Raw genomic sequence first — 12061 nt, 5'->3', positions numbered from 1 at the left:
CTTCCTTCTGACACTATATGTTTAGTTAAAGGTTTTTAATTGTTCTTCTTTCTTCCTTTCTTTTTTTTGGGGCTGGGAATTGGGCAAAATAATTTTCTTTTTTTCTTGTAAATGTAAGGTCAAAAGTTTCTTTTTTCTTAAAATGATATGTTAACATTCTAGCAACAGAAACCAATCCATAATATAAAATTATGAATTTAGACTGAATTTTTATATTTCACATTGCATCTATTCACAATGTTATATAAAGGAAGAGCCTCCAGATGTAAATGTATTAAGTGGCATAGGCTTGTAACTCTAACCTGGGTCATAGCAGATTACAAAGAGGCCCATTGAAAGCTCACTCAAAACGTTTTCGGAAGACACAGCAGTAGCTGGATGGTATAATTATGATCAATACACAAATTGCAACCTTTTTCCAGCTATGCTATATGATCTCAAGTGATATCCAACTGGTAGGATCTTTGAATGGACTGTTCTGTAGGATGTAATTTGAAAAGTGAATTATTTATCTCCAGGCTGTCAGAAGCTCCTAGAAGCAAAATCATAAAATGACACTTTTCCCAGCAGGGGTGGGGAGGTTGAAGAGAAAGAACACCTTGCAGAAAGGGGTCTCTATTGACAAATAAACGCATCTCCTAGCTGCAGTCTGTTGGGATATGGTGTATGTGTAGGTAGATAGGAAGGTAGAAAAAAGGGCGGTAGGAGAGTTGGGAGCCCAATCTGGTGCAGTATTGTTAGTAGAAGAAAAAGTAGCTCCAAAATAAGTCAGTTATACTCACAAGGCTAGGTTGCGTACAGGCAACCACTGTAGTCCGCATGTGGAGAAGTACCATCTCCACTCAGCCTTGCGATTATCAGTATGGTGGTGGTCGCAGCTCCTTAGAAAAGATCCACCTTCCCAGGTGGTGACCCCTGTTCCAGGGTAAGCGTCAGTAGATGAGAGGTAGGAGGCGTCCGTTCTTTAGTAGTGGTACACAGGTTGAGAATGTATTCTGAAATATATGTATATGTATATGTGTATATATATATATATATATATATATATATATATACACAAAAAACATATAAATAAAAGGTAGAAGATAAGTGAAATGGTCCTACCTTACAAAGTAGTCCATTCATTATAGCTTTAAAATAAACTTTTATTGGGCACTTGTGACAACGCGTTTCGCGGTTCTTACCCGCTTCCTCAGGTCGAATATTGTGCCTTCGGTTGAGGTAGTATTGTCCTGGGCGCCTATTAAGTCTTAATAGGCGCCCAGGACAATACTACCTCAACTGAAGGCACAATATTCGATCTGAGGAAGCAGGTTAAACCGCGAAACGCGTTGTCACAAGTGCCCAATAAAAGTTTATTTTAAAGCTATAACGAATGGACTACTTTGATAGGTAGGACCATTTCAGTTATCTTCTACCTTTTATTTATATGTTTTTTATTTTTACATACATATATATACATATATTTCGGAATACATTCTCAACCTGTGTACCACTACTAAAGAATGGACGCCTCCTACCTCTCCTTTAATGGTGTATGTGTAATATAAGATATGTTCAATGTAGACCTATTAAGGCCTGTATGTATTGATTAATAATATATCACAATATATGCTAGCAATATTGGTTTTCAAGAAGCATTAGGTTTTGTTCAATAAAAAAAGAAGCAGCCTTGCATCTTTCATCAAGTTACTCTCCCTTGACTATATGTCTGCCTTGCAAAGGAATTGAAATGCTACTTGCAGCATAGTGAGCATAAGCACATGCACAGCACACATCACAAGTAGGGAGATGCTAGCCCAAGTCCCATGAGAGAAACCAGCATGACTGACTCCAATCTTGGGGATGTCAGATGAATAAACCTATTATTTTGGCCTTCATCAGTGGTCATTTTAAGTTTAACCATTTGGTAAATGCATGTTTATAAATGTCCTATGTGTGCACCTTTAGTGCAAATAGGGTGTTTATAAAAGAGAAATTATTCTGCTAAAGTGCACGTGTGCCATGAGAGTAGGCATGCATGTGGAAGCACATGGACACGCGTGCATTTAATTACTCCAGATGTATGGGGCAATTCTTCCTGCTCTGTGTGAGCTAATTAGCTTGCAGTAAGAGTACTTTATATGGCCTAGTATACACAGATGTTGGCCTAGTACACACAGATTTCAAGGCTTTAAATGCTGTAATTTAAAAGACAACTGAAGCAAGTGGTATATGGAAGCTGCCATATTTATTTCCTTTCAAGTTATACCAGTTACCTGGCTACTCTGTTGATCCTCTGCCTCGAATACTTTTAGCCATAGACCCTGAGCAATCATGCAACAGATCAGGTATTTCTGACATTATAGTCAGATCTGACAAGATTAGCTGCTTGCTTGTTTCTGGTGCGATTCAGTTACTTTTGCAGCCAAATTGATCAGCAGGGCTGCCAGGCAACTGGTATTGTTTAAAAGGAAATGCATATGGCAGCCTTCGTATTGTTCTCACTACAGTTGTCCTTTAAACACTCTTGTGTTACTTTCTCATTTATGGCATGCTGTGTCCGGAGGCTATTTACTTGGATGAAAACACAGCACATAAACACGGACAACGGTGTCAAAAGGTACCAATAAGATTTTCAGTGCATATGGTGATGCTTGAAAGTCTGTGAGCCCTTTAACATTTTCTATACATTTATATGAATGTGATCTAAGGCAACATTTAGTTCTCCTAAAAGTACATGAAGAAAACCAAGGTACGCAAATGAAACAAAATATTATATTTGGTTATATATTAATTAGTAAAAAATGATACAGTATTAACATATTTGTTTGTGGTATAAGTTAATCAATCCTCTCAATTATCATATAATTTGAAGGTAAGGGTGGTGTTTTCAGTTCGTGGGATTGAAATCAGGAGTGAAAGAAGTGAAAGACCCTGTTTTTTTGTTTTTTTTGAAGAACATGGATACAGTAAAAGCTTGTTCACACATACAACACATTTGTGGATGAGTACCGTGCCTCGAGCTAAGGAGGCGTCTGGGGACCCCAGAAAAAGAGTTGTTGAAGCCCTTAAAACTGGAAAAGTTTACAAGACCATCTCTATACTTTTGGACTTAACCAATCAAAAAAAAGTGTAGTAGTAGTGCAGGGAAGTAAAGAGGAAGCCACTGTAAGCCGTCAAAAATATTGCTGACCATCTATAGTTTGCTAAAGATAGTGCAGACAAAACCAGGAGGATTCTGGAAGAATGTTTTGTGGACTCATGCTGCCAAAATAAAACTTTTGGGCTTAAATGAATCATATTACATTTGGAGAGAGAAAAAAACCCACTGCATTTTAGCATAAGAACCTTATTACCTCTACCTGAAAATGGTGGTGAGAGTATTCTGGTTTTAGACTGTTTTGTTGCTTCTGGGCCTGGGCAGCTTGCCATCATTCATGGAACAATTAATTATGAACTATAGTAGAAAATTCTAAAGATCTGTTTTTGAACTAAATGTCTGTAGACAGTGGGTACTGCAGCAAGACAACATTTGGAAACACACTTGCGTTGTTGTTCTACAAAACAATGGTTAAAGATGAATAAAGTGAATGTATTATCAAGTCAAAGTCCTGACCTTGATCCAATTGAAATGTTGATTAAAGACCAAAAGCAAGTAGTCGATGTGAGGTACTCACCAGCATTCAAGAGCTGAAGCGGTTGTGCATGGAGAAATGGGCTAAAATTCATCCATGTCAATATGCAGGACTGATGAGCAGTTGCCACAAAATGTTTAGTTGCAGTTATTGCTGCATAAGGAGATCACCCCAAATACTGAGAGCAGGATTCATGAACTTTTGCCATACACATATGTTATTGCATAATTTTTTTCAATAAACGCATGGCCCAATATATTAACTCTTGTTTAATTTGCTTAACTGGGTTTATATCATTATACTTCTAGGATTTGATTGAAAATCTGATGATATTTTAGGTAACAATTAAATACAACATAGATCATAGAAAATTTAAATTTGCTTGTTGTATGTAACCATGGTGCATAACACATTTTCAAACAAGTGTGTTATGTAAGGACGGTCAATAGGATGCAATTCCAAGATGATGCAAAATTATGCACATTTTGATGCACTTATTCTCCTGTTCTCCCCTAGGTGATAATTTCACACCTAATTAATAAAATGCCTTTTAAGCCACCAGCAAGCAAAAAAAAAAAAAAAAAGACTCAGAAGATGGCCCAGTGCACACCGAGCATTTTTTGATGCGATCCGCCGGCCGCATCCGCCTGTCAAACCGCTCGGTTAATGTATCTCAATGAGATGGTGCACACCGGTGGTTTGCTGCTGCTGCACGTTTGCAGTTTGTAGAAGCGTTTCTGCCTCAATGTAAAGGATTGGAAAACGCAAACCGCTCTGAAAAATGCTACTTCAGAGCGGTTTGCCAGGCGTATTTGTTACAGAAGCTGTTCAGTACAGCTTTTACTGTAACAATTTGTGTAATCTGCTACACAAAAACGCAGCCAAAACCGCTTGGCATGTATAAAAATTCGCTCTAAACATGCCTAGAATCGCTCTGAAGTCTGCTCCCAAAACCGCTAACGTTTTGCAGATCTGCTAGCGGTTTTGGTGTGCACTGGGCCAATACTTTTCCCCTCCTTTTGGTCCTTTTTTGTTTGCAGAGTGCTGAAAGTTATTTTAAACAGAAGATGAAAACTGAGCTCCTAGGGGAAAACTTAGGAGGCAATGTGAATCGAATAAGGGCCAATGTGTAACAAAAGAGATGATTAAAAAGAGTACCTTTAATCCCACATTGGATCATTTTGCAGGATAGCTTTGATTCTGCATTGCATAATATTTTGGTGTGTTTATACTTTTTTGGTAACATACAGTAACTAGCAGTGCTGAAGCTTTTTCCAGGGTTCTAAATGCTTTGGTATGTACCTCTCACCACCAATTTCCTTTCCTAACTGGTTGTTCTTCTAAATGCTATCGCTGCTGCAAATACAATTAATTATCTCATAAGTTTATTTTCAGTTCAGGTTTGCACTACATAAAAACCAGAACATAGTTATAGTGGATGAAAAATTAGTGAATTGGAAATTGAGTGATAGTCGTTGTGTGTGCCTCCAATGAAAACTTTTTTTTAATTAAGTGAGGCTATCCAAGATTTAATAAAGATGTTCTTGCTGTGGGTGTGTACAGGTGACTGTAGCAATGCAAACCCTTATTTACTAAACGTTCAGCAATATTAACAGTATTGTATTACGATCCGGGTGAGGGATGCAAACTTTTGCCATATTATAACAAACCCCTTTTAAAGAAAAAAAAAACAGTTCAGGTTTGCTCAATGATATGTTCAGTCTTAGTAAGCCAATTACACAGGAACTCTGTGGTTGAAGATACCAACATTTAGATTTATGCCGACCTTAGACATATTCAGGTATACATTGCCTAGCATTCTAACCTATAGCATCACTACTTGAACAAGAGGTATTTTTTCATTGTGTTTCAGCCAATCTATAGGCTAGCTTCTCAGTGCTCAGTTGCATTGCAAAATAATTCTGCATGTCAACTAACTACCCATACAATTCAATGGGCCTGTTCACAATAACGGATTGCGTTATTTTAACTCACTGCATGCAGGATTTGCATTAAAGTCTATGTCCAGTCTTCATTGCAAATCACCCTCATTATAACAGGTGTATTATGCAACTGACCATTGTGAACCAAGCCTTAAATTGTCTATATGCATATATAATTTGCTTTTTTTCCCCCAAGGTGTAGGGTAAGAAGATGACATTTTTCTGTGGGATAATTTACAGGCGCAAGTCCTACATAAGACTTATATAATGTACGGTATGTTGTATAGTAGATTAATTCTACAAGCTATTGGTGAAGCTTTCATGTGTACCTGGCTCAAGATTGATTCCTCTTCTGAATCCAAAGAGCTGTCTGATTCTTGGTTGTGTTGGGATGTCTGTACTCCTCTCAATTTTTCCTGAAGAAATGTGAAAGAAAAATATGTAAGCTTTCCATTGAATGGAACACAACTGTTTCTCTAGCAGATTTAACGCTGTAACAACTATAAAAAATGTTCAGCAAAGAGACAACTTTTATTTTATGTCAATAAAATAGTAAAAAAAGAAAGGAATGTAGAAGCTGTTTCTTACTTACTTCTTCCACTAAAGGCTGCAAGTTGGTTGTCTAAATCATCTACTATTCTTAAAGTGCCTTCTTGATCAATATTTTAATGAAAGTCTTGCCTGCTCAAACATGTAATAGATACATCCTAGAGTATAAAGCCTCTTTCAGGGAGGGCTCACACATCTCAGCGTGGAAAAAGTGTCAATCTCAGTGTCTCCCTGTACCACCTCTGCCCCCCCTTTGTTCATCCTTCTGTCCTACTGATGATTGTAATGTACTCATTTCAGTTGCACAACATTTCACATACAATTTCGCAATTACGATTATACCTAAATCTGATTTTGAAATTGAATTGATTTCAAGTAATCCACACAAACTTAAGCCCCATACACACGCTCAATAGCGGTCTTTTATGCAGCACAATTGTCAAGCAACTTTTGTTGTGAAACACGTTGAAACAACTAAAAAAAGTCTCTTGCTATTGTTCAAATAGTTGATAAGAGTTATAAGACGTCAATCCAACTGTTGGATTGACTTCTTATCAGTTTTATCAGCTATTTCAACAATAGCAAAATACTTTTTTTTTTTAGTTGTTTCACAACAAAAATTGTGAAAGCATAAAAGACCGCTGTTGAGCGTGTGTATGGGGCTTTACAGAGAGTCCCAGTGCCTGATCACAGGTTTGCTTTAAAAAGTATAAAATGTGTAGGCAGGACTCTGAACTCGCTGTATAGCATAATGTACTGCAGAAAAATGTAATTTTACAGAGTTTAAAAAACATATTTTTCTTAAATTTTTTTAATAAAAAAAAACTGCAGTCTATTCAAAAGATTTTTCTTATTCGTTCCTATTTTCATGCCATTCGTATCGGCGGGTTGTTCGTAAGCCGGGCATTCCTAAGGTGGTGATTACATGTACTCTTCTATCTACTTCTTGGTACCGTTTCAATTGCAAAGTGCTGAAAAGTTATTGTAAACAGATGATGAAAAATTATCTCCTAGGAAAAAACTTGAAATGAAAAAGGCCCCATGGCCCGTATTCTTTCTCCCAGCAGATAATTTCTAATTTTATATAAACATAACCTTTAACCACTTGCCGACCGCACACTCATAACGTGCGTCGGCAAAGTGGCAGCTGCAGGACCAGCGACGCAGTACTGCGTCGCCAGCTGCAGCCTAATTAATCAGGAAGCAGCTGCTCGTACGAGCGGCTGCTTCCTGTCAAATCACGGCGGGGGGCTCCGTGAATAGCCTGCGGGCCGCCGATGGCGGCTCGCAGGCTAGATGTAAACACAAGCGGAAATAATCCGCTTTGTTTACATTTGTACGGCGCTGCTGCGCAGCAGCGCCGTAAGGCAGATCGGCGATCCCCGGCCAATCAGCGGCCGGGGATCGCCGCCATGTGACAGGGGACGTCCTGTCACTGGCTGCACAGGACGGATAGCGTCCTGTGCAGCCCGGATCTCAGGGGGGGGAGCAGGTAGGAGAGGGAGGGGGGAATTTCGCCGCGGAGGGGGGCTTTGAGGTGCCCCCCCCGCCACCCACAGCAGGCAGGAGAGATCAGACCCCCCCAGCACATCATCCCCATAGGGGGGAAAAAAAGGGGGCAATCTGATCTCCCTGCCTGCACCCTGATCTGTACTGGGGGCTGCAGAGCCCACCCAGCACAGATCAATCAAACCAGCGCTGGTCCTTAAGGGGGGGTAAAGGGTGGGTCCTCAAGTGGTGAAGCATCTAGCAATTGAAAATTTACAAAAAATAGGTTAAAAAGTAATATCAAACTTATTTTTAGTATTTTCTTGCATGCTGGGATTTAAATTGCTTAGTGGTGAGGAGATTAAAGGTATTTTTTTGGTAAGGTTTGAAAATATCTCCATGGAGAAAACTCAGGAGAAAAGTTAATAGACTTATGTGCGTTCATCTGCGTTACAAAGAAGGTGTTTTGCCACAGTAGCTCAAAGATGACAATGACGATGAGAAAAGGCACAAGATGTGTGAAAGTATGCAGCACTGCTGTCATTTTTTTCCGCATGCAAAATTTGCATTTAAGCGTAAATGACCCCATTGAGTAACATTTGGTTTGAGGTTGAAAAGCTAAATCGCATACGGGAAAATGCATGTGAATTTAAGTGCTGCCTCAACGTTGTGCCTCAATGTGGTGCCTGCATTGAAAGATGGCAATGTTGAAACAGTACCTGAATGCAAACCAGGCACCTTGAGTAGCTGATCAGGAACACGCCAGGGAAAGATTGCCCCTACCTTTCCCAAATCCCCTGAGGAGCAGTGCCCCACCCCTATGTTTTGTTGTGAGCTCCTTGTATGTCCAACCTTGTATGTTAACCCATTTATAAATACTATAACTAATAATACTATTATGGACAATGTGGCCTACTATTGTTCAGGCAGCATTTTGACAGTACTAACCCTCACCGGGAACAATGGTTAAAAGGCTTTTTTTTTTGCCAAAATGTTATTTATATAAGCTTACTTGACTTCCACGTATAAAACAGCCATTTGAATCAGATGAAAAATAAATTTAGCGATTAATACAAAAAAAAGTTCAAATTAGTATTTTCTGTTATGATCGGGAAAAATAATAATCATTCAGCACTAGTTCGTAATTGAAACATACAAATTCCTATTTGCATAAGTTCATTACCATCCCTTAACACTGGTGACTGTTGTAATTGAATTAGGCTACTAAAACCCCCATATCACTCATATACTATTATCTGATGTGTTTTAACTGAAATTCTTTTTTTTCATAAAAATAGAAATTAATGTTAGCAATAAGCAAGCCGTTTGCGCTACTGGCCAGTTTTCGGAAACTAAATGTTCTACAGACCTCTCTGCAGCCACTGTGCTGCACAAGAAGTAACAAAGACCCTCAGCGATAACGAGATTCTCAGCAACAGGAGACAATGCCTCCACACCAGAAGGAGGAAACAACAATCAGAATATGCATGCAATTTTAAGCCCTGTGCACACACTTGATTAAAGTCAGCTGAGGCGGCTGGTAACAACCATATCGGCTGATAATCAGGCGAGTGTACAGTGACCCACAAGTGATCCAGCGGATCAACTTACCACCAGCGATGGCTGATCCTTTTGTGCACTCCTCTCACCTGCCATGCCATGTGACATCACAAACGCACAGCTCTGTTGTCCCTTCGCCCCCTGCATAGCAGCAGGGTGCGTTGTCAGCTTCACAGCTGACTTTATTTTGTGCAGCCTGCCGCAGTGATATCACCCCAATACCCAATGGGCCACATCCATCAAAGGTGTGTTAAAACCTTAACTCTTCTCAGATAAAAACTACTCTGGAAGTAGTTCATTGTGAAGAGCCCCTTTCTAAACAGGTGGTAAAATTTCCTTTCCTCTATGCGTAGATCATGTCCTTTGTATAGACCTAGGAATAAAAAGCTTATTTTCCAAGCATTTATATTGCCCTTGGATGTACAGTATTTATACATGTTAAGCAGGTCATCTCTCAGTCATCTTTTTTCCAAGCTAGATAAGCCCAGTTTGTCCAAAGTTTCTTGGTAAGTGAGACTTTTCATCCCTCTGATTAATTTAGTTGCCTGTCTTTGTTCCTGTTCTAGAATGTCAATGTCCTTCCCATAGTATGGTGCCCAAAACCATGCATATCCTATACACCAGATGTGGCCTCACAAGTGACTTACTGAATACAGAAGGAGTAATAGATTAGCATCTCATTATATTATTTCCCATTTTATGCATCCCAGAATTTTATTTGCTTTAGTCGCTCCTGCTTGACATTGAATATAGTTAAATAACTTTTTATCAACCTTGAGACACCCATTAATCACCTCCTGTCACCACCTGTCACCCCCTAGCACATCTACCCATCAAATCAGGCCCTAATTTGCCCCGTGTGGGCTCCTGATCACTCGGCCAAACCCTCAGATCCCCCTCAGACCCCCTTCCGATCACCTCCCCAGTGCATTGATTGCATCTATTTTCCCCTCTAACCACCCCCTGAGACACCCATCAATCACCTCCTGTCACCCCCCTAGCACTCCTATCCATCAGATCAGGCCCAATACAACCTGTCATGTAAGAGGCCACCCTGCTTATGACCGGTTCCACAAAATTCGCCCCCTCATAGACCACCTGCCATCAAAATTTGCAGATGCTTATACCCCTGAACAGTCATTTTGAGACATTTGGTTTCCAGACTACTCACGGTTTTGGGCCCGTAAAATGCCAGGGCAGTATAGGAACTCCACAAGTGACCCCTTTTTAGAAAAAAAGACACCCCAAGGTATTCTGTTAGGTGTATGAAGCGTTCATAGAAGATTTTATTTTTTGTCACAAGTTAGCGGAAATTGATTTTTATTGTTTTTTCACAAAGTTTCATTTTTCACTAACTTGTGACAAAAAATAAGATCTTCTATGAACTCACCATACACCTAACGGAATACCTTGGGGTGTCTTCTTTCTAAAATGGGGTCACTTGTGGCGTTCCTATACTGCCCTGGCATTTTAGGGGCCCTAAACCGTGAGGAGTAGTCTAGAAAACAAATGCCTCAAAATGACCTGTGAATAGGACGTTGGGCCCCTTAGCTCACCTAGGCTGCAATAAAGGGCCACACATGTGGTACTCACGTGCTCAGAAGAAATCGTATAATGTGTTTTGTGGTGTATTTTTACACATACCCATGCTGGGTGGGAGAAATCTCTCTGCAAATGGACAATTGTGTGTAAAAAAAAATCTAATATTTGTCATTTACAGAGATATTTCTCCCACCCAGCATGGGTATATGTAAAAATACACCACAAAACACATTATACTACTTCTTCTGAGCACGGCAGTACCACATGTGTGGCACTTTTTTGCAGCCTAACTGCGCTAAGGGGCCCAAATGAGTACCTTTAGGATTTCACAGGTCATTTTGCGACATTTGGGTTCAAGATTACTCCTCACGGTTTAGGGCCCCTAAAATGCCAGGGCAGTATAGGAACCCCACAAGTGACCCCATTTTAGAAAGAAGACACCCCAAGGTATTCTGTTAGGTGTATGATGAGTTCATAGAAGATTTTATTTTTTGTCACAAGTTAGTGGAAATTGATTTGTATTGTTTTTTTTTTTTTACAAAGTGTCAATTTCCGCTAACTTGTGACAAAAAAAAAAAATCTTCTATGAACTCACCATACTCCTAACAGAATACCTTGGGGTGTCTTCCTTCTAAAATGGGGTCACTTGTGGGGTTCCTATAGTGCCCTGGCATTTTAGGGGCCCTAAACCGTGAGGAGTAGTCTAGAATCCAAATGTCTCAAAATGACCTGTGAATAGGACGTTAGGCCCCTTAGCGCACCTAGGTTGCAAAAAAGTGTCACACGTGGTATCGTCGTACTCAGAAGAAGTAGTATAATGTGTTTTGGGGTGTATGTTTACACATACCCATGCTGGGTGGGAGAAATCTCTCTGTAAATGGACAATTGTGTGTAAAAAAAAAAAAAATTGTCATTTACAGAGATATTTCTCCCACCCAGCATGGGTAGGTGTAAAAATACACCACAAAACACATTATACTACTTCTTCTGAGCATGGCAGTACCACATGTGTGGCACTTTTTTGCACCCTAACTGCGCTAAAGGGCCCAAAGTCCAATGAGTACCTTTAGGATTTGACACTTTGTGAAAAAAAAAACAATTAAAATCAATTTCCGCTTACTTGTGACAAAAAATAAAATCTTCTATAAACTCACTATACTCCTAATGGAATATCTTGGGGTGTCTTCTTTCTATAATGGGGTCATTTGTTGGGTTCCTATACTGCCCTGGCATTTTAGGGGCCCTAAACCGTGAGTAGTCTTGAAACCAAATGTCGCAAAATGACCTGTGAAATCCTAAAGGTACTCATTGGACTTTGGGCCCCTTAGCGCAGTTAGGGTGCAAAAAAGTGCCACACATGTG

General features: G+C 39.7%; 1 protein-coding gene across 3 annotated transcripts in view; it reads right to left on the bottom strand.

The window, feature by feature from the left end:
- PHTF1 (putative homeodomain transcription factor 1) overlaps positions 1–12061 on the bottom strand; it is a 302980-nt gene that overhangs the window by 113100 nt on the left and 177819 nt on the right. For all 3 annotated transcript variants that reach the window (XM_068269713.1, XM_068269715.1, XM_068269714.1), the window contains exon 9: positions 5890–5976. In XM_068269713.1, coding sequence (XP_068125814.1) covers positions 5890–5976 — 87 coding nt within the window. The remainder of the gene's footprint in view (positions 1–5889; positions 5977–12061) is intronic.

The sequence above is a fragment of the Hyperolius riggenbachi genome, chromosome 2 (genome assembly GCF_040937935.1).
Source record: "Hyperolius riggenbachi isolate aHypRig1 chromosome 2, aHypRig1.pri, whole genome shotgun sequence".
Classification (NCBI taxonomy): Eukaryota; Metazoa; Chordata; class Amphibia; order Anura; family Hyperoliidae; genus Hyperolius; species Hyperolius riggenbachi.
The sequence above is the reverse complement of the archived record's forward strand: the minus strand, read 5'-3'. Positions and strand labels throughout refer to the sequence as shown.